The 20,804-nt window shown below is 38.8% G+C and overlaps 3 protein-coding genes across 5 annotated transcripts in view; 2 read left to right on the plus strand and 1 right to left on the minus strand.

Annotated features, from left to right (window-relative positions):
- Positions 1 to 14,912, plus strand: part of LOC122662313 (probable receptor-like protein kinase At1g49730) — a 36,262-nt gene extending 21,350 nt beyond the window's left edge. For 2 of the 3 annotated variants that reach the window (XM_043857911.1, XM_043857909.1), the window contains exons 10-11: positions 496 to 507; positions 2,906 to 2,921. The gene's annotated coding sequence lies outside the window, so the exon portion shown is untranslated. Of the gene's footprint in view, positions 1 to 495; positions 508 to 2,905; positions 2,922 to 14,871 lie in introns of those variants that run through there. The other variant, XM_043857910.1, reaches the window with a different exon arrangement.
- LOC122662314 lies at positions 3,063 to 4,374 on the plus strand. The gene is made up of 3 exons (XM_043857912.1): positions 3,063 to 3,589; positions 3,724 to 3,909; positions 4,072 to 4,374. The coding sequence occupies exons 1-3, from the start codon at positions 3,092 to 3,094 to the stop codon at positions 4,354 to 4,356; spliced, it is 969 nt and encodes a 322-aa protein (XP_043713847.1). The 5' UTR covers positions 3,063 to 3,091; the 3' UTR covers positions 4,357 to 4,374.
- Positions 14,913 to 15,121: 209 nt separating the features above from the next.
- On the minus strand, positions 15,122 to 16,240 carry LOC122663130 (chitinase 6-like). Its single transcript, XM_043858831.1, has 4 exons — positions 16,220 to 16,240; positions 15,913 to 16,107; positions 15,661 to 15,814; positions 15,122 to 15,534 (listed from the first exon to the last, which is right to left on the minus strand). The coding sequence occupies exons 1-4, from the start codon at positions 16,238 to 16,240 to the stop codon at positions 15,122 to 15,124; spliced, it is 783 nt and encodes a 260-aa protein (XP_043714766.1).
- Between the last annotated feature and the right edge of the window lie 4,564 nt (positions 16,241 to 20,804).

The raw sequence follows: 20,804 nt of genomic DNA on the forward strand, positions 1-20,804 counted from the left end.
ATATGGTCCATCAAGAGGCAATTTTCTCAATTGATTAATAATAATCACGGTTGGATAGAATTGCCACTTCTCTCCCTTCCATGGTTCCAAGAATCGGGAATTGAATCAGTGAATCAATCGATTTGTATTGGAATTAGCTGACACCAATTCCGATTCCTAGTCATTTCTTCGTATTTTAACTTAAATCGAACCTATTTTTTAGCTGATTCCCGATTCCAAAGCCGATTCAATTTTCATCACCAAATAGCAGAGAATCGTCTGAATCGGACGGATTCCAATCCGATCTGAATCGGAATCAGCTTTGACCGATTTGTCCCCGATTCCATTTTTTAAAATTCACTGACCTGAGGGAGTTTTGGGAGGGAGGAACCGAAGGAGGTTTCTTCTTCTCTCTTTCTCTCTCAGACATAAACCAAAAGAGTCAACAAAGCCTCAAGAGTTATACCTATTAAGAAGAGAGTGACATTTTGCATGACTTTCTGAACAAGAGCAAAGAGAGAGAGAGAGGTAACGGAAATACAGGGATTGATAAGAAGTAGATCTCCATTTCTCTAAACTCTAAAGTCTACTCTGCTCATCTCTCTCTGTGAGAGTCTGGTGATTCTGGTGATTCTCTTCTGTGTTTACATTTGGGAATCTCTGTTTGCAAAAGTGAAGATCAGCAAGTGATCGAGCAAAAAAAAAAAGAAAAAATGCACGTAAAGATCAATTCAGAGGTGACGATCAAGTGGGAACTTCACTACAATCAGCGATGCTGTGGCTGCGGCTCAGGCTCCCAACTCAACGAGAGGTGGAGGAAGTAGAGGAGGGGAGGACAGAGAGTGAGGTGGGGCTTCACAGTGGGATGGTGATGGTGTTAATGGTGGGTGGTGGTGGCGGCGGTGGTGGTGGTGGTGGGTATATAAAAGAAGATGATGATTTGGGGAAGATGAGGACATTTTGGTCTTTTCAGATTTTAGCAAATAGATCAGGGCAATTATGTCTTTTCAAATTTTAGAAAAGATAGAAGAAAGGGTAGTTTGGTCATCTTTTAGCATTTAATACCTGGTGTGGACTTAAATGGCATTAGGGGGCTAAAGTAGGGGTGGTACGTGGAATATTGAGAGGTGGTACGTGGACTTATCAGAAGCTTAGGGGGGTACGAGGAATATTGGGTGCATTATAGGGGGGTACGTGTACTTTACCCTTAACAAATATAGACAAAAACAAGTTAAGGTTTACAAAACTAAACAAAATAGTGTCTCTCCCTCACACTTGCTTTTTTAGACATTTTACCCCTATCATTGCCTTTTCGCCTTGGCATCCTCCGTTCCTTGCAACCTTACCCTTGTCCCAGCCACTGCCATTCTGCTATCCCAAGTAATAGAGGAAAAAAACAAAGAGATTTTTTCAGAGGGGAACTGCCGAGGAAGGAAGGAGAGTCATTGTTTTATCTAGTTTTGTAAAACTAAACTTGTTTTTGTCTATTTTTGTTAATTCAAACATAGGGTGGACAGATATGTAAATGAAACCCAAAAGTAGTTAATCATGTAATTTTCCCTAATAATAATCACGGTTAGGGGTGTCAATTCAAGGCTCGGCCCGGCAAAACCGATCGAACCCGCCTGACTAAAGCCCGGCAAGCTCTGCATGTTTAGTAATTGGGCGGTCTCGGTGTGGGGTCTTAGCCCGTCGGGGGCCCGACAGGACCATCCGAATGCTAGTCCGACCTTGATGTGTAAAGATATCCTAGGAACTGGGTGATCTTCCATCCTCTCCTGTTTCTCCTTTCACCTTCAACACAAACCACCACCACAAATATACTTAGTATTTTCTTATCTATGATTTGATTAACTCCTTGTAATCTAATCTTCCATAAAGAAATAATTCAGTTTCAATTTGATGACAGGAGATCTAATATAAGGTTCTTGATGATACTGTACCTGATAAGCCGAAGTTCATGCACCAAAAACGAAGTCGGAGGGGAAGTCATGACGGCTATATTTGGATGAGTTTTGGCCTGAACCCACCTCTGATGAAGCTAATAGACAACTTAGCAAATGAAGAAGAAGAAGAAATAGCCAAATTGACTACTCCTTTCCTGAACCCACCTCTACTATTATTTCACTCAAATCGTTCACTGTTGATGAGATGGAACCCATTGAAGGGTATAATGTTGTATTAACATCAGTGCTGAGAAGTGTCAATTTAAAAAGATTGAATCCATTACATGACATTTGATCTGAAACATCAATTAGCCCGACCGTTTAAAGTTAAATAGGTCATTAACCCGACCGAGACCTGTTTCAGGTCCATTTAGTCCAAATAAGGTTGCATCGATTAAAAATCGAACACCGACCAACCGTAATGAAACTGTACCATGCCCGCCCAATGCAAACCCGAATGCCTAAACGGTCAAACACAATGTAACCTATAAAATTGGTGAGGCCCTTTCAGGCCCGACCGAGACCTATCGAGCCCGACCGGTTGACATCCCTAATCACGGTTGGATAGAATTGCCACTTCTCTCCCTTCCATGGTTCCAAGAATCGGGAATTGAATCAGTGAATCAATCGATTTGTATTGGAATTAGCTGACACCAATTCCGATTCCTAGTCATTTCTTCATATTTTAACTTAAATCAGACCGATTATTTAGCTGATTCCCAATTCCAAAGCCGATTCAATTTTCATCACCAAATCGTAGAGAATCGTCTGAATCGGACGGATTCCAATCCGATCTGAATCGGTCATCCCCGATTCCGTTTTTAAAATCCACTGACCTGAGGGAGGTTTGGCAGGGAGGAACCGAAGGAGGTTTCTTTTACTCTCTTTCCCTTTCAGACATAAAGAGTCAACAAAGCCTCAAGAGTTATACCTATTAAGAAGAGAGTGACATTTTGCATGATTTTCTGAACAAGACAAAGAGAGAGAGAGAGGGGTAACGGAAATACAGGGATTGATAAGAAGAAAGATCTCCATTTTTCTAAACTCTAAAGTCTACTCTGCTCATCTCTCTCTCTGAGAGTCTGGTGATTCTCTTGCTTACATTTGTGAATCTCTGTCTGCAAAAGTGAAGATCGGCAAGTGATCGAGCCAAAAAAAAAGAAAAAATGCACGCAAAGACCAATTCAGAGGTGACGAGTGTGACGGCATCGTCTCCGACGAGGTCGCCGCCTCGAGGACGGCCGGTGTACTACGTACAGAGCCCATCGAGAGACTCCCACGATGGGGGGAAGACGAACGGATCGATCCATTCAACTCCGGTGATTAGCCCCATGGGTTCACCTCCTCATTCTCACTCCTCCGTAGGTCGACATTCTAGAGAGTCCTCTGCAAGCCGCTTCTCTGGTTTCCTGAAGTCAGGCTCCGGCAAGATCTTACCTAATGAAGTCTCCCGTGGTGGTCATCGCAAGAGCCATAAGCCTTGGAAGGAACCCTTCGATGCAATCGAAGAAGAAGGTCTACTTGACGCTGACGGAACCGAAAAAAGCCTTTCCCGTCGATGTTATCTTCTTGCTTTTGTTCTTGGATTCATCATTCTTTTCTCCCTCTTTTCCTTGATTTTGTGGGGTGCTAGTCTACCTCAGAAACCCATTATCACCGTGCAGGTATGAAATTGATTTCCATTCTCAAACTCATCTTCAATTTCATTTCTGTATTACCTTTTCCCCTTTCTTGAGTTCAACGATTCGAGGAACATTTCTCTGAAATGGGTGGATTGGTTTATTGGTTAATTTTGCAGAGCATTACATTCGACCACTTCTCCATTTCAGCTGGTTCGGATTCCTCAGGAGTAGCAACCGATATGGCCTCAATGAACTCCACTGTCAAATTTACGTACCGCAACACTGCAACTTTTTTTGGAGTCCATGTAACATCAACACCGCTCGATCTGAAATACTACCAGCTTACCGTGGGCGCTGGAACGGTAAGCAACAACATTCCTGCTCAAAAATCTTCTCTTTTTCTCATAATTTTGAGATAAATGGGTTAAGATTTACTAAGATTATTCAATTTTATCAAAATTTTCTTCTGGGTTCCTCACATTTTATTCTGATTTTGTGTTTTTGGGTCAATTGGGTGACTGCAGATGAATTATTTTTATCAATCAAGGAAAAGCCAGAGAACGGTGGCAGTGGTGGTTTCCGGAAACCAGATTCCTCTGTATGGAGGTGGAGCGACTCTGAGCAGTTTAGGAGGAAACCTGACGGCGCCGGTGCCTCTGAAACTTGATTTCATAGTCCGTTCAAGAGCTTACGTTCTGGGTCGTCTGGTTAAACCTCTGTTCTACAGAAACATCGAATGCTCAATCGTCTTTCAACCCAAGAAACTCAAAGTTCCCCTTTCGCTGCATCAGAATTGCACATATAATTAAATTTGTTTTTCAGATTCTCAGAAGATGAATACTTTGTCTTCCCTGTAGATCAGAAAACGAAGAGATTAGAGAGGGAATTTGTTTCCATTAATTAATTAATTATTTGGTCTCTTTTTTCTTAATTACTTGGCAAGGTGATGGAAACAGCTAGACGGGCAGCTTTGGGATGTCTGGGCAGGAGTTGTGTTACGCGGTTTTGGTTGCCCGGATTTGCCCGAAAGAGTATAGACAACTTTCATCAGCCTTCAGAGTTCAGACTTGGTTGGCGGTGATTTTTTTGTTTTTCATTTTTGTTTGTCTTTAAGTGTTTATTAATAAATAAAAAAAAATAAGTATAAGGGATTGTTTGGCTTTTGAAGTTCCATTTGGGGATGGAAGGTTCTAACTGGACACCCCATGGTGGGCCTTTTTTTTACTTTTTTTTTTCTTTTGGATTGGTGGATACTCTTTTTTATATGGACGGTGAATCTGTGATTATATGTAAATTTGGTTCTTAAAATTTTTTAATTACTCTAATTATTTTTTTTTTGGTAATTACTCTAATTATTAGTTTAATATAACTGCATTATATAGTTTCTTTACTATCGTTGACCTTGGATGTTGGGCCTCCACTAAGTCCTAAATCAACGTTTTCATTTTAGTATATTCTATCGTCCATAGTTTCCTGCTCCTTTTTTGTTTTTTTTCTTATGGAAGTTTCTGGGCACTATTTGAACACACGTGTGCTCCCTGGCACGTGTTAAGAGGTCCCAAGCAACCCTGAGAACAATGGGCCTGGGCTGTCTCTGATGGTGATGGACCATGGTCAGGCAGACCCGCATGGGACCTAGAAGGCTAGAAGTCGTGTAAATCCAGACCAGGCTAGTCAGGGTTTTTCACTTTTGAGTTTTGATCCCTAAATTGGGAAACTTGGTCAATCATGCCCGGAAGCTTCCCGTAGAAATGATTTTCAGTTCAGGCTTTTGTATAATAAGAATAGGGGGAGGGTTTTATGCAAGGGCAGCATAAGAAAGAAATCCTCATGTTACACCAATGAGGGGTTGGAAAATGGTATTATTTTCCCTTATTTATATGGATCCACACGGTCAAGTAGAAGAGAGAGTGTTACTATAAGCCATACTATTTATGCAAAGAGATCCACACACCGAGTGTGAATCCTTTCCCATAACTCCTTACAAAAAGTGAGAGACCCACACATGCATTTTCTAAACTTTTTGAAAATGTAGGGTCTACAGAGATTGATATCATTTTCAGACCACTATGCGGTGGTAGTGTGCAAATTCTTTCCTACGCTGACAACACGAGAAATTCTCTCTCATTATATTATTTTACCTTATGAAAAAGATCCGCATAGTGTCTGTGTGCAGATTTTTTCACATTACTTCTTACAAAAAAGTGAGAGCTCCACACATGTATTTTATTTTTTTATGGAAAGATGTCACTGCTTGGGCCTTTAGAGCTTGCATGCGCGCGCAAGCATCACTTTGGATAAGATTTTCACCTTTTAATGGGGGTAGTGCGATACTTTCGTGTGTTGTTGTATCTAGGCGCAAGAGTCATGCGGACCACACACAACCAGGTAGTATTCTTTTCCTCTTTTTTATTTTTATATCTATTTTTAAAATGTGAGATCCACATGAATTGATACATTTTTTTCAGACCACTAAATTGGTGATAGTGTATAGATTCCTTCCCATGTTGGCAATGTGGGAAACCCTCTCTTTTGTCTTATATAGCTAGCTATATTAAAAAAACTTGTCTTTTGTGGGTTCACATAGGATGATGATAGGTTATTGTCAAGTTTTGTATCTTATGTGTTCACATAGGATGGTGATAGGTTATTGTCACCCTGCATAGATACATTTCATTTATATGTGTCTATACGCGCGTTCTTTCTATTTATTTTATGGGAGAGGGTTCTTTAGGTGGCTCTACTAGTAAGAAATCTCCAAACGATTCCTTAAAATTGGTCACATGTCAGTTAAGGTGAGGGTTAAATTTTAAATTTTATAGATAGGTAAATTCTAAGGTCTTTGCCTACATTTAAAATTAAGCTTATGAAAATCCATAGGCATAGAGAGGACACAATAGTTGTCAAAGTAACATTAAGTGTGCATGGACATACGTCAGGATACATGCCCCTATATGGGGGATGTTTGATTGAATTAGATTAGTAATTTGACACAGTCGATCCACCCTATCCTCTAAACATCCAATGATCAGAATTATCATATCACTCTAGTACATATCAAAATTAAACATTTGTTGGATTTTTCTACTTAAGTAGGCCATTTGAAAAAAAAAAAACTTTTTCTTTCTTTCTTTATTAATTTTTACTTATTCTCAAGCAATAAAATGGGAGAAAGGTTTGGTGAGTGCAAGAAATGTTCCTACCAAAAAAAAAAAAGAGTGCAAGAAATATAGAGTTTTAATCAGTCTGAGAGGGGGTGGGGGTTAGAAACCACTTTACGTCTTGGATCTCAGGAGTAGGGATGTAAATGAATAGTCAAAATCCGTTTCTGTATCCGTGTCCGTATCTGTTTAGCACCATCCAAATCCATCCGAAAGCTAAACGGATACGAATACGGATATGCTATAGCTATCCGAAAAGCTATATTTACATGTAAATGGATAAAATATCCGATCGATATCCGTATCCATATCCATATCTGTATTCGTCCGAAAGCTAATCAGATGCGGATACGAATATAGCACTATCTGAGCTGAATCCGATCCGTTTACATCCCTACTCAAGAGTCATGCTTAGGGCTAGTCAAAGGCAACTTGGACTGGCATGATCGGATGTAAGTTTTAGAAGTGAGTTTTCTACAGCTATTGGTGAAGAGGAGTCATTACATTAAGCTCTCCCATGGCCAATGGCAATCTATTGACTTTGAAACCTTCTGAACCAAATAATGGGAATGCATCCACTTTTAGGGATTCGCAACCTAAGTAACTGTACTGCTTCTTGGATCCCTTGGAAAAGTCCCAAGGCTTTTGCTTCAAACCTGTTTCCTGTACCACCATAGTCTATTGCAAGAAAAGAAAATTTATAATACAATAAAGGGAGAATGTTTTCTGTGCTGATGGCACAGGCTGCGTCAAGACACATGGGGGTGAGTGAAATGACCACGCTGCCCCCCCTGAATGGAAGGCCCATGTGTTTGGATGTAGGTTTCGCTGCGACACAGTGAACATCAACCCTATAATATAACAACCGAGGCCCATCTTACCTCCTTAGAAAGCTGATCAAAAACACCATCAATAATCAATATAATATGATCCAAGGCTGGTATCTTAGTGCAATCAGAAAGTGAACAAGATAAAATATCAATAGGGGAAGCAGGAGGGATAGATAAAGATGAAGGGGACCATCCAAGAAACATTTTTCAACTAGTATAGGATTTTCGGAGTAGATTTTTGAAATGAAACCTGTAGACACTACATTTTGACATCTTGGAAATATGTCTTGGCAATGATGATCAGGGCTCAGTTCATTTTCGTGGCAACGAAATGGCAAAAATTACCGTTTCAACCCTAACCCATTTCCTATACCCAAACCTTACCAAATAGAACCTAAAACCCCTAGGACAATGTCAAATAACTTTTTTAGGTCCTTGTGCAGAATTTCACCCAAATTCAACATTTTTTGCGAAAATGACTATTTTGCTCATGGTAATATTGTCGATTTCTGAACCACCTCGGATTAAGCTAAAATTTTGTATGTAGCCTCATATAGTTATTTTGAGCATGTATGTAAAATTTCGTTCAAAATCATTATCATTTGATACTTTTTCTAATGGGAATTTACCAATTTGCGTACAACAATTTTTTCGATATCCACACCACCTGATTTGGCCCAAAACCTTTTTGATGGCCTTACGGTTTTAGTAAATGAGGCAAAGGGTAGGAAGGTAAGTTTCTCTGGTCAAATGGCTGCATGGTATTATGAGTTTAAGGCAAAGGGTGATTGGTCTTTTCATGGAGGGAAGGATACCCAAGCTTTTCAGTTAAATGAGGCCCTATTGGTTTAAGTGAGAGGTAAAGGAATAATTATCACCTCCGATTCGCTGTTCGTTCCAATTCCTCCAATTCCTCTTATAGGGGGGAGTGGACCCCACCTTGGGCAGTGTGTTCAGGCAGGGGGTAGGATAGTCATTTCTGCCTATGTGAGGAATTGGAAGAATAGGGGCGGGCAAGGAATTGAAGAGGATAACGATTCGAGGTAAAGTTGACCCTTCTCATTTGCTTGCATTTGCTACATTTTATAGAAAAACAAGAGGAAAAGAAAAGAAATCGACAAGGAAGAGGAGAGAAAACCGTGGAAAGAAAGAAAGGGTTTTGGGTGAGTGCTTTGTGAGTTTGAGAGGGTTCAGCAAAGGTTTTTTGAGTGTGTTGTTTTTGAGAATTTTGATTTTGGTGGAGATTCAAGCAAAAAGGAGTAGTAGAAGAAGAGATTTGAAGAAATAATCAAGGTTGGTTTGCATTATTGGAACAAGGATTTGGTGAATAGTGGAGACTTGAGGATTCAAGCTTATGGGGGAGTAAATTCTACAAGAAAGGTAAGTTACTTCCCATTTTTTTTCTTTTATGCATATCGATCTCTGCTCTAGGGTTGTGGGTTTACATTTTCTGGGGATTTCAATTCAGAAATGGAAGAAGAAAAAGGAAATTAAGGAGTGGAGAAGTGAGAAGAGTTGAAGGAAGAAGATGGGAATAGGAGGATGGGCTGCTGTCAGCCTGTAGTAGGCTCGGCCACCAGCTCTGGCCCGCTGCAATAGTGACCGGCAATCATCCTGTGTTGGAATTTTAAATCATTTTAAAATTATAGACTTAAAATATTATTTTATTTTATAAAAGGTGTGTTAGAGGGTTGAGTCTTTTTCTAATAGTCACCTAATTAAATAGCCCATGGGTGTGTCTATTGGAAGTCTTATTTGAATGGTTAACAAACAAGCCTTGTGGGAAAAGACATGTCTTGGGGCAATACCTTTTGGAGACACCTCTTAGCAATATCTCTTCCTCTTCTATTTAAAGAGAGGGGATCTTGCCTTTTTCTCTAACATTTTTGAAACAATCTTAAGTTTTGTTTCCCTCTCTATCATAGTGAGTCTTATTAATGAATTAGTGAGTATTACCTTCGGATACTCCGTATAGTAATTACACTTGGGGTGCTGTCATTTGTGATTGGAGTTGTTTTTATCTTGGAGGTGAGAACGTAAAATCAATCCAGTTGACACATATTCAGGCTGTTTAAATACCTTAAGGAAAGTACGTTAAATATGATTCAGCTCAAAGTATAGATTTGCTTATTCAAGTGATACAAAAGGATGATATTGGTGCTATCAATCCCTTGTCCAACTTCTACGAGAATATTTTGATGACATACAATCTATCACACAAAACAGATAAGTCTTATACTTCTACCCTTATTGCTATTTTTCTAACACTCTACTTTCCCCTGCTGGTGTGTGTGTGTGTGTGTGTATGCGTGTATTGTGTTGTCCATGTGGCAATATGTGTATGGATGGGTGTGTTAGAACAATCAAGGGTTTTGTCAAACCCGAATCCATCCCCATACAGAGATCTAGAACATGATTGAATCCAAAGAGCAGAGAAAGTAAGGCGTACCTTGCACCACGTTTGTTGATGTAGAAGAGATAAGAATATACCCATGAACAACAGCAATCCTTATGTTGATATTTGCAAACAACTGCGATGGAGATCTTCTACAGTCTCCTAGACTCTCCCACAGAGTTCCCTTTCTTGTGGAGAAAAGAGAAAAGACAATAGAATAGTGACTGCAGGGACTCCTTATCGTTAGTATTTATAATACTCCCCAAACCCTAACCCACTTCCACAATGGGCCAGGTCGGTCCGGTCCATCTCAATAAGATAGTAGCAAGCCACGTCAGTCCTTGTATTTCTTAATCCCCATCAATGATCAACCCGATAATTAATTAAGTCCACACGTCGCATTTGAAAAAATCCTAACAATCTCCCACTTGGGCTAGATTAATTATAAGGTCATCATTATCAGAAGTGGCCATAGAATCTCAATACAACAATAATGCTACTAAACCTTGATCTAGTTAACAAATATATCGATGTCAAGCAACAGTAGAAAGTACACCTCAACATACGACATATCACTTTCTGTTAGCTACAAACAAGGATTTACTTACTAACATAAACCGCCTTGAGATAATTTTGTACAAGGAATGTCGTACACGTCTGTGATCACATAAATATCATCATCATTCCTTGTCGGTCCTCGAACGTATCATGAGCATTGTACCACTCATAGATTACCTTGAATATCGTCATATTCGTTGGTAATCGAATGACTTGGTTTATCACCAATTGAACATCCATGGCTAGAAATAGCTGAACGACTTGGCTCGTTGCCAATCGAACATCCTTAGACCAAAACAGCCTTCAACATATCAATCATATGCATGCATGCAACTGCTATTCATCACATCGAGCAGAAGCATCATAATCAAAATGAAACATATATCTTTAAGTTCTCCCACTCAACAGGCATATCAATGAAATAAAAAGAACTATCAATCCACAAACAAATCAATCATGTAAAGAAGTACTCCCACTGATCAAGAGAATCGAACAAACCGAATCAACCAAGTTTGAAAATAAAAATTCAAACCATAAATTCTAAACAAAGTAATCAAAACCATTAAACTATTTGAACTGATTACTTCTTTTGTTCTCAGTTAAGTCACCATTTTCAATATTCTTCATTTCTTTCTTTTATGTAACTAGATATCAATTTCATCAAGGACATAATCGTTGTTTGTTAAGTGCATCAATTTCTTCATTATGTTCTCTGTGAATTTTAATTCGCTCAGTCATTCCTTTCATTATTTCTTATTTTATTTCAGTGTTTGGCTTTATCATTTCATACTATTAATATACTTTCAATTTATGCTACCGAGGTAGTTTCCGTCAAATGGCTCAAGGCCGGTTATACCCCATAGGTTACAAATTGATTTTAAAATAATCTTTCATCATTACAATTCTTATTGATGGATTATTTCGTTCATGATTCGTTATGCACGTTAGTTAACCGTCAGTTACCATAATCAATTATTTATTATTTCATCTACCATAGTAAGTTATCATTCGTCAATAACATAACTTTTCCATCAACATATGAAAATACAACATAACAATATCAAAGGTTTCTATATTGCACAAATCAACATGTTCTTTTACCATCGCGTATCTATTAATCATTCAAACATGTGTCAACATATTATCATAAAATCAGTGGTTCTATACATTTATCATCAACAACACACCAGATACACAAATATGTATGCAATCAAGATGATAAATATCAATCAACAATATTTCTTCACAATATTGCATTCTTGCCTTTTCAGGTCAAAATGCACGCGTCTTTAGCGCATCACAAGTACCGCGAGATAATAACAACTTTCAAAAATCTCCCTCCACCTTTGGGTGATAGAGAAACCCCTAGGTTATGCACCTTAATTTTATAATGATTTATCGCACTACAAATACCACGAGATGTCGATGACTTTCAAAAATTTTCCTCCACCTTTGGGCAGTAAGAAAACCCCTAGGCCACGCATCCTAAATTCTTTGAGTACACTATCTTTGGATGGACACACTGTCTTTCCGTGAAAAGATCAGTAGTTTTCAGAAATTCCAGTATCTTTGGGCAACTGGAACCCTTAGACCACTATCCCTTCCAATTTATGTGCACATCACCTCGTCAATCTTTGGCAACATTGTCTTTGGGCTAGTGTCACCTATTCCGCTGCCTTGACAGAACTAAAAAAGGATTCAATGGGCCACTTTGGTGGATCACCATTTTACTCTCTCATAATTCCTCAACCTGTTATACAACAATATATGTGGAAGTAAACACATTGATCGTCTATAATATGTTGTGATATGCACATTTATCGTTCAAGTGGCAATGGTCAACCCAAAATAGTTCAAATATGCTCAAAGTAGCATAATCATCCAAAACAGGTCGCTGGAAGTATTAAACGTCTCAAAACTAGGTACCAGTGGGTAGGTCTTAAAATTACGATCGAAACAAGACCAATCGGATGCTCCACGCCCATTTTGCCATTCGAAGGTGACACAATCGTCATTAAAGGGTCCCATAAATTCAACAATATTATTCAAACAGGATACCCAAAAACGTCGGCCTTGAAAAATACAAGCAAAATGGGGCATCCCAAGATAGAATCCAATCAAAACGGCATTCCAAAACAGGAAAAACAGCTCTGGAACAATAAAAAAAACGTTCTAGAACAGTTCTGAAATACAAACAGTTGATTTTGTTCCCAAAACAATTGAGAAACGTAAAAACTGTCAAAATCATAGTCTCTGCTTATCCACGATATACCGAATTGCATATCAAAACAAAGAGCACAAAAAAACAGACACACTAGAAAAAATCGCGTCTCAAAATTCATCCAAACGAACCCATATAGTCCATTTGAAGTTTTCTGGTCATTTTCCCTTTTTTTTTGTTAAAGGCGAGCCGAACCGGGTTAAACCAATCCAAATCGGGACAAACGAACCAAACGGGCCAAACCTGGTTCTCTTGAACTGGACCGCCGACCCACTTATCGTGCCACCCGGGTAAGAAAAATCAGGCCAAAAAATTGGTCAAAACTCGAGTCTCGGGTCGGGTCAATGTTGACCGGGTCAAGAATCTTTGACCGGGTCTGGGTCAACTTTGCCCCGAGTCGGGTCAGCTCTGATCAGGTCAAACGTGACCCGCAACCAACAGCTGACATCGTCGTGACGTCAGATGACGCCATAAGCGCTACGATTAATTTTGTTTTTTTTTTTTTAAATAATCGTCGTTGGCACGTGGATCTCACTCGCACCTTTGGCCAGCACGTGCCAGTGCGTCCGACCACCGGTGGTGATGATCCACACATCGTCACGATCGTCTCAACGAGCACTATGCACTCATATAAAAATTTTTGATTTTCGCCGGTGGAAAAATCCGGCAACGGCCAAAACGTACGATTTTGCTAAACATCCAGTCAAAAAATTCATTTTTCCGCCATAAAAAACTCGATTCATGTTCATAAACTGGCAATCAATCGATTCTAGGTCTGTGTGGATGGATCTGATACCACTTGTTAGAACAATCAAGAGTTTTGTCAAACTCGAATCCTTCCCCATACAGAGATCTAGAACACGATTGAATCCAAAGAGCAAGGAAAGTAAGGCGTACATTGCACCACGCTTGTTGATGTAGACGAGATAAGAATATACCCACAAATAGCAGCAATCCGTCTGTTATTGTTTGCAAATAACTGCGATGGGGGTCTTTTACAGTCTCCTAGACTCTCCCACAGAGTTCCCTTTCTTGTGGAGAAAAGAGAAAAGAGAACAGAATAGTGACTGTAGGGACCCCTCATCATTAGTATTTATAATACTCCCCAAACCCTAACCCACTTCCACAATGGGTCAGGCTGGTCCGATCCATCTCAATAAAATAGTAGCAAGCCACGTCAACTCTTGTATTTCTTGATCCCCATCAATGATCGACCCGATAATTAATTAAGCCCACACGTCGCATTTGAAAAAATCCTTATAGGATGTGTTACTGTCCATGTGGCTATAGGTGTGTGTTGTTGTGAGTATATATGTGGGAGTGTATACGGTTATGATTGAGTGCCTTAGTGGCCTCAACCACTACTATGTAAGTTTATGGGTTTTCAAATAGATTTCAGCAAAAATAATGACGAAAAGAAATTCTGGATTTATGAGAGTGGTTGTTGTGGAAAAAGAAAGGAAAACTTAGGGAGAAAAGATGGCAGATAGGAACAATAGAAGGAGATGAAGGGGATGTATAGGAGAAGTGGTTGAGGAGTGGGGTAGGGCTGAATAGCTCAACCAACACACCATTCTCTGTCTGGGACGTGTAAGTGTAGACATTGTAGTTTTATCAACTCCCTCGACAATGATGATAATAGAACACAGATGAATGTCAATGCCTCTTAGGGAACCTCCCAAGGTTTGGAAAACCTTGCAAAAGCCCAAAAAATATGCACATCTTGGGAGGTTAAGCCGGTGGTGAGCTTAGTTCAAGCAAGAGTGTTTTTTTGGTTTGTTCTTCAAGATTGGATATTTCTACAGCCTTATTTATCTTCAATCTTGTGAGAAATATCTCTTTGTTATTGGGAAGTTAATCTGATTGCCGAATATCTTGCTAAAGAGGCTGCCAAGAGTGGGACGTCTTCCACTTTGAATGACTTCCCTTTCCAAATAAAGAACGAGTTGATGATTGATGCTCAGGGAAAACCTAGATTTAGGTTCTTCATCTCGGTTTAATTTGTTTATGGTTTGGGGATCCTTGTTGATTGCAATGCCGAAGGTGGGAATCCCCTAATAATTTCGTGATTGTATTAAACTGGGTATGCCAATTTTTTATATCTTGTTTTTTTTTTTTTTTTTTCTACTTGTTATTCTTTAATATAATCAGATCTTTTAAGAGAGAGAGAGAGAGAGAGAGAGAGAGAGAGAGAGAGAGAGAGAGAGAGAGAGTTTTTGGTTTCATGCAATAGTCTTTATTATCTGAAAACAGTACAAAATGTTTATGTTTTGTCACCTTGGAGTTGGGACTTATTACACTTATTCGATCTTTATTGTTTTTCCTCTTTGTGGACGAAATTAAATAAAATTATATAAATTAATTAATTAATTAAAGATGTAAATTAAAACATCTTATATTTTTAATTAATTAGCAAGTGAGGTAGTTACCAGGTGAGACACCAAATTGGGTACAATAGGTCTCATAATAAGTAACACGATCTTGCATAGCTGCTGTGTTACCACCATTGCATTCAATAGCGCCGTTGATGGCTCGGATGGTTGCCCCGAAGCCTTGGCCAGAAATCATGATTGAGTGGCAATTGTTCATCCAGAACCACAATGCTGTCTTGAAGGAAGTCACAACATCGGTTGCCACAATTCCTGGATTATTTAGCCCATCAAATCCTATACTGTTTCCTGCTGCACCGTAATTATAATTCCATGAGATCTGGAGCGGTCCACGCCCGTAGTACCCTTGCCCGGCGACACAAGGGTACTGTGTGCTTGATGGATCGCAGTAATTCTGAGAAGCGCCACCAATCTCTTCTATGTAACAAAAGACTGCATACACACATACATATACAAAAAGTTCAAATTAATTAAGAAGAAGCTAATTTAATTTCTTGATGAAATAATAAATTAAAGAATAATATTTCTTCAATGAGATGAAAAACTTTAATTAATTACCTCCAGTCTCATGTGATACATGGGCGAAAAAGGCGGCAATCTCTTGGTAATTTTCAAGACTTGTTCCGGTGGTGCCAAAGCTAGGATACGAATCAAGTGCTGTGAGGAATGCATCACGCGTATAGAAGTTCTTGCCGGCACAGCTTGAGGAAGCCTGATTGATTATTCCATCAAAGAATGATTGTGTAACTATATTAGCCACAGTTGACGATGACCCGCCACTGGGAGTTGGAGTTGGAGTACTTGGAGTACTCGAATAGCAAGGGCCCGCTTGGCATCCAGTGCCGCAATAAGCGTCTCCGGTTCCACAATACCCATACTGGCTACAGCAAAGTCCTGATGCACAATTACAAGTTGGAGTAGTCGAATAGCAAGCACCCGCTTGGCATCCAGTGCCACAGTAAGCGTCGCCAGTTCCGCAATACCCATACTGGCTGCAACAAAGTCCTGATGCACAACCACAAGTCTGAGCAACAACGGTTTCTGGCATCAGCCCACCTAAAATTCCGACCATACTGATGATGGCTAATAGGAGGTTTTTCCTAGTTGTAAGGGTTACCATTATATTGGGAGTACCCATCTTAGAATTAAAGACTGACTCAGAAAATATGGAATTGCTTAAACTTTGAGATGAGAAAATATTGTAAGGGAAAGGGAGTATTTATAGTGTACCCTAGCGTGCGTGCGTGAGTGCATGTGGGAACTGGGAAGAATTAATTTAATATCTACAATCAACAGTACGTCAGTGAAGTGTGTTGGCTAGAATAGATCTCAAGAGTCGTGTGTGAACGGTCCAAGTATAAAATAGTTTTCAAAAATAACTTGAAAGTGACTAACCATTATGTCATTACGAAAAAAAAAAAAAAACTATCATTGTCTTGCATATTTTTATTGTGTATCTATGAAATGATAGTATCTTTCCTCATTTGAAAAAACAAATGTATTATACAAAAAACGCAAAAAGTAAGGCTACAAAATATTTTGCACCTTAAGGTGTGTCAATAAGAAAATCCCATTAATTGGATTGAACAATTCAACATTGGAAAACTAGTAAGATCCATTATGGCGGCTAATGGGTTTCTGTGGCAAGTTAAATGCCACTACTTATTATTAATGTTTGTTATCTGCCTCAACAATAAGGCATGAAAAGTATTTCATGGTATATTTTGTATATATTCTAGGTATAATTATTAAAATAATAGATATTCATGTATTCATGAATCTATCATAGTTGGAAAAATAGGTTTTGACCTTGAAGAGTCAGTCGACTCAAGTCAAAAAAACAAGAAACATGGTTAGCGATCATGAAGACTCACCAAGATTTAAGAACTGATGACCAAATCAGTTTCGAGATAGTTTGAGTTTTCATTGACTCTGTATTTTTGCCCGAGTCATGTGAAACTCACTGAATCTGATTTTATTTTTTAATATAGTGAATCATTTAATATTCATAGACCATAAGTTTCCTCTACAGGTAAACAAAACCCTAGAACTTTTGTTTATTGTCTTCAATATTAATATATATATTTTTTTTTTCACTTCTCACAAGTGAAATAACCATACAGCCTCAGTCCCTCCTCAGTTGGAGAAGGACAAGGTAGATATTAAAAAAAATTAATAAGAAAAACCATGACTCGCTCTGATCAAATTTGACTCTCCCTAATCAACAGGTTTTGAAAAACATGATTTCCAACTACGGAATCTAACCCTATAGAAGTATAGATGCCCTTTTCAAGTACTTTTGAGGCATCGAAGGAGATTAATAAATAAATAATTAAAATCCACACAAGTCATCTAAAGGGGTTGGAAATTGAAACCAACTTTTTGTTTTTTTTTTTTTTTTTTTTTTTATGAAAGACGCCAACCTAATTACATACCAAATCTAGAATTTAGCTCGTCTCTAGGGAGGCATGGGCCCAGGGTGCCAGGGGGCATTCAGCGGTTGAGCTGTGCCGTACACATCTTGGTGCAGCCCTAGGGATGTGTGCAACACAACCCAACTGCTGGCAGCGCCCTGGGCGTTCCCTTCTCCCTGGAGATGATCCTGATCCCCAATTCTAGTTATACATTCATGAATCACCCATGATATGTATCACATTTGTAGAAAGAATTACTTATTTGTATTCTTAGAGGTTAATAGTACATACATTGCCCTAGACTTACAACTAAATTGACCAAGTAAAATTGAATGGACTTATAGTATCTATATGCAATTGACCCTATTTAAATAGTTTAATTGAGTATATACAAATATGAGTTTAGTAATTACTATAAAAATAAATGTTTTATGCATTGTTAGTTAGGTTAATTTAAGATTTTTAACCAATGCCAAATCTATGCTAGTTATAACAGAACAAACTAGCTAAAACAAGAGTTACAACCATGTCCACATTTCTAACCTATGGGTCTTGAAATGTTATGGTTCTCTCAAAACTTTGATAACATCACATTTGGGAGATCAGTCACCTACTTTGCAAATCCTACTTGATAACCTTAATGACATCACATTTGGGTGATCAGTCATCTGCTTTGCAAAACTGCTGGACAACTTTAACCTTAAGAGGGACCACCACCTTTGGTGACTAGTCACTTTTAAGATTAGGGTTTTCCCTACCTTGTATGCATTTAACATACTTTGATGACATCATCTTTAGATGATCAACCATCTACTTTGCTGCCCTTATTTTAATCCTTGGATCATATGCGCTATAGTCAAATTAGACCTTACCACTTTGGTGGGTTCAGTCTTATTCTACCATAACCCAATATGACCCTATAAACCGCAGTTAAATGAGAAATTTACATTCGTTATAAAAGAATTTATAATTTAAGCAACCATACATTCAGTTTTATACTCTACACTACGTGTCATATTAGCCTAGCTACTGTTCCATGCTCATTAATGTTAAAGAAATAACTAAAAACAAGCATTAAAGTACTAGAATTGACACAAAATCATCAATTTAGAACAAAATTGGAACAAAAATGATGCTTTTACAGTCCTAAAACAGTTATGGAATACTTTTCTGTTTTGACATAGAAACAGAAATAATGTAACTGAAATCTGTATATAAACTAAACCAAACTGGTTTCTGTTTAATGAAAATAGAAACAGAAATCAGTTTATAAACCAAACCAAACGGGTTTCTGTTTAATGCAAACAGAAACATAGAAATGAAACTAAAATCAGTTTATAAACTACACCAAACTGGTTTTTTTTTTTTTTTTAAAAGTAACTTGACCATCGCCGGTCAACCACTGGAGTTGTTGCTGCTGGCAACAGATGCTGACGGATCGACGACTAACCCAATGGATAAAAAATTTTGGGTCATGGGTGTCACACCCTACCTGGGACAGCCTAGGCGTAGCATGAACCGATGCGGTCTCGCACCCAACCTAGCCAGGAAGCTCTGTGCAGGACAATTACCAAGCACACACCACAGAGAATCTAAGCCGCGGAAAAATACTATGAACTTAAATATTTACATAAAAATCCGTTAAGGACCGAGTGATAAACTTATATACATATGTTCGGTTAAGTAACCCAAAAACCCATATTTACAGTTATCCAAAAAGAGTATTTATATATATACTAAGTTTTATGTATATCTAAAAGAGAACTATCAAAAGGAACGGCTCAATCCATCAGGCCCACCTAAGAGAAGGGGCACATGTCACAGATGCAAGACCCTTCGTGTTCCACGGGCTCTCGGTCTGCGAAGTCCTCAAAATCATCATCCTCGAACTCGCTACCAGGTAGTACGTTACCTGCATAGTCATCTAAAAAAAAGGGTTTCCACGAGTGTGAGCTCACACTGAGCCCAATGAGGGGGAAAACACACAGCATACAAATGATGCATGATCATATATTTTTAAATGAAGTCATCAATCACATTATATGATGCATGTTCAATTCCACTTTTTATTAATCCACCTAGCAAACAGACTAAGTCATTGGTATGAACTACGGTATCGACTCGAGGGGTACTTTGGGTCACTTCTTTTATCGCCGCCGCACCCCCTCAGCCAATACAAGTAGGAAGCCCGCCTCCACGCTTGGTACATTGGCTCAAACCTTCGGGCAGACCCCGATAGTCAAGTACCCCTAACCCTGGGTTAAATCCCTTTGCTCCAAGCGTCAGTAACCCGATTACCCAGCACCTGAACCCTTGCTAGTAAGGGTTGTAGTTCGGGGTTCCCATCCTAACCATGATTTCTAGATGATGACATGTTGTGTTCAAGAGTGTACCATGTTCCATATACACGTCCACTCAAGAACACAGGGTCACACAAGCGGTAGTGCATATCAGTTCCAAACAACAGTCACAACCAGTTTTGCATATCCATACACCATTTATGAAATCAACTTATACGATAGCAATTCCAAAATAAGAGTTCAAATATATCACAACATGTTCAATATAAACAATACATAATCCTAGATATGCAATATTATCTAATAATAGAATGAGCACTCAAACATGAAAATCAGATTTGGAACTATTGTTCATGCATATAATATAAATCACAAGCAACACCAAAAACCCCACTCACCTTGGATGTCTTGATCAGGCTACTCAACCGAGTGTCCAAAACCAAGGAGAATGAGTTCAAAACAGGTTCAATGTCCTAAATACAGAGTTACAGAAAGGTTAAGACACTTCCTAAAAGGTTAGAGAACGATCCCAACCCATTAAAGATCCCAAAAAGTCATTCAGGGGTGGCCGGAGCTTCAAGCTCCAGAAGGGCAGGTCAGCCTGCTCTGATGCTCCGCCTCCCAAAACAGCTTAGGGTTTTTGGGGGTTTTTCCATGTTCTAGGTCCCAAGAGCTAACCAATGGGTCAAAATGAAGAGAGAGAAGATAAGAGCACTACAATAGGGTCACTTTGACACCAATGCATGTATGATCAAAGAATTAAAAACTCTAATCTAAGATCAATTCAAGAATTAAGCTAAAACTTGGTAATTAGCTTGAAACAACAGAATTTCAGCAAGAGAAGAAAGAAAAGAGTACTGTGGAGGTATGCATGCTTACCTCAATAGTCCAAAGGGATTAATTAACACTAAATGCATACATGATTAAGAGATCATACATGCAACTTATAAATTCAAGAAGGAAAATGAATGAATTAAAGAGAGCTTTG

This window comes from Telopea speciosissima, chromosome 5, assembly GCF_018873765.1.
Source record: "Telopea speciosissima isolate NSW1024214 ecotype Mountain lineage chromosome 5, Tspe_v1, whole genome shotgun sequence".
Lineage (NCBI taxonomy): Eukaryota > Viridiplantae > Streptophyta > Magnoliopsida > Proteales > Proteaceae > Telopea > Telopea speciosissima.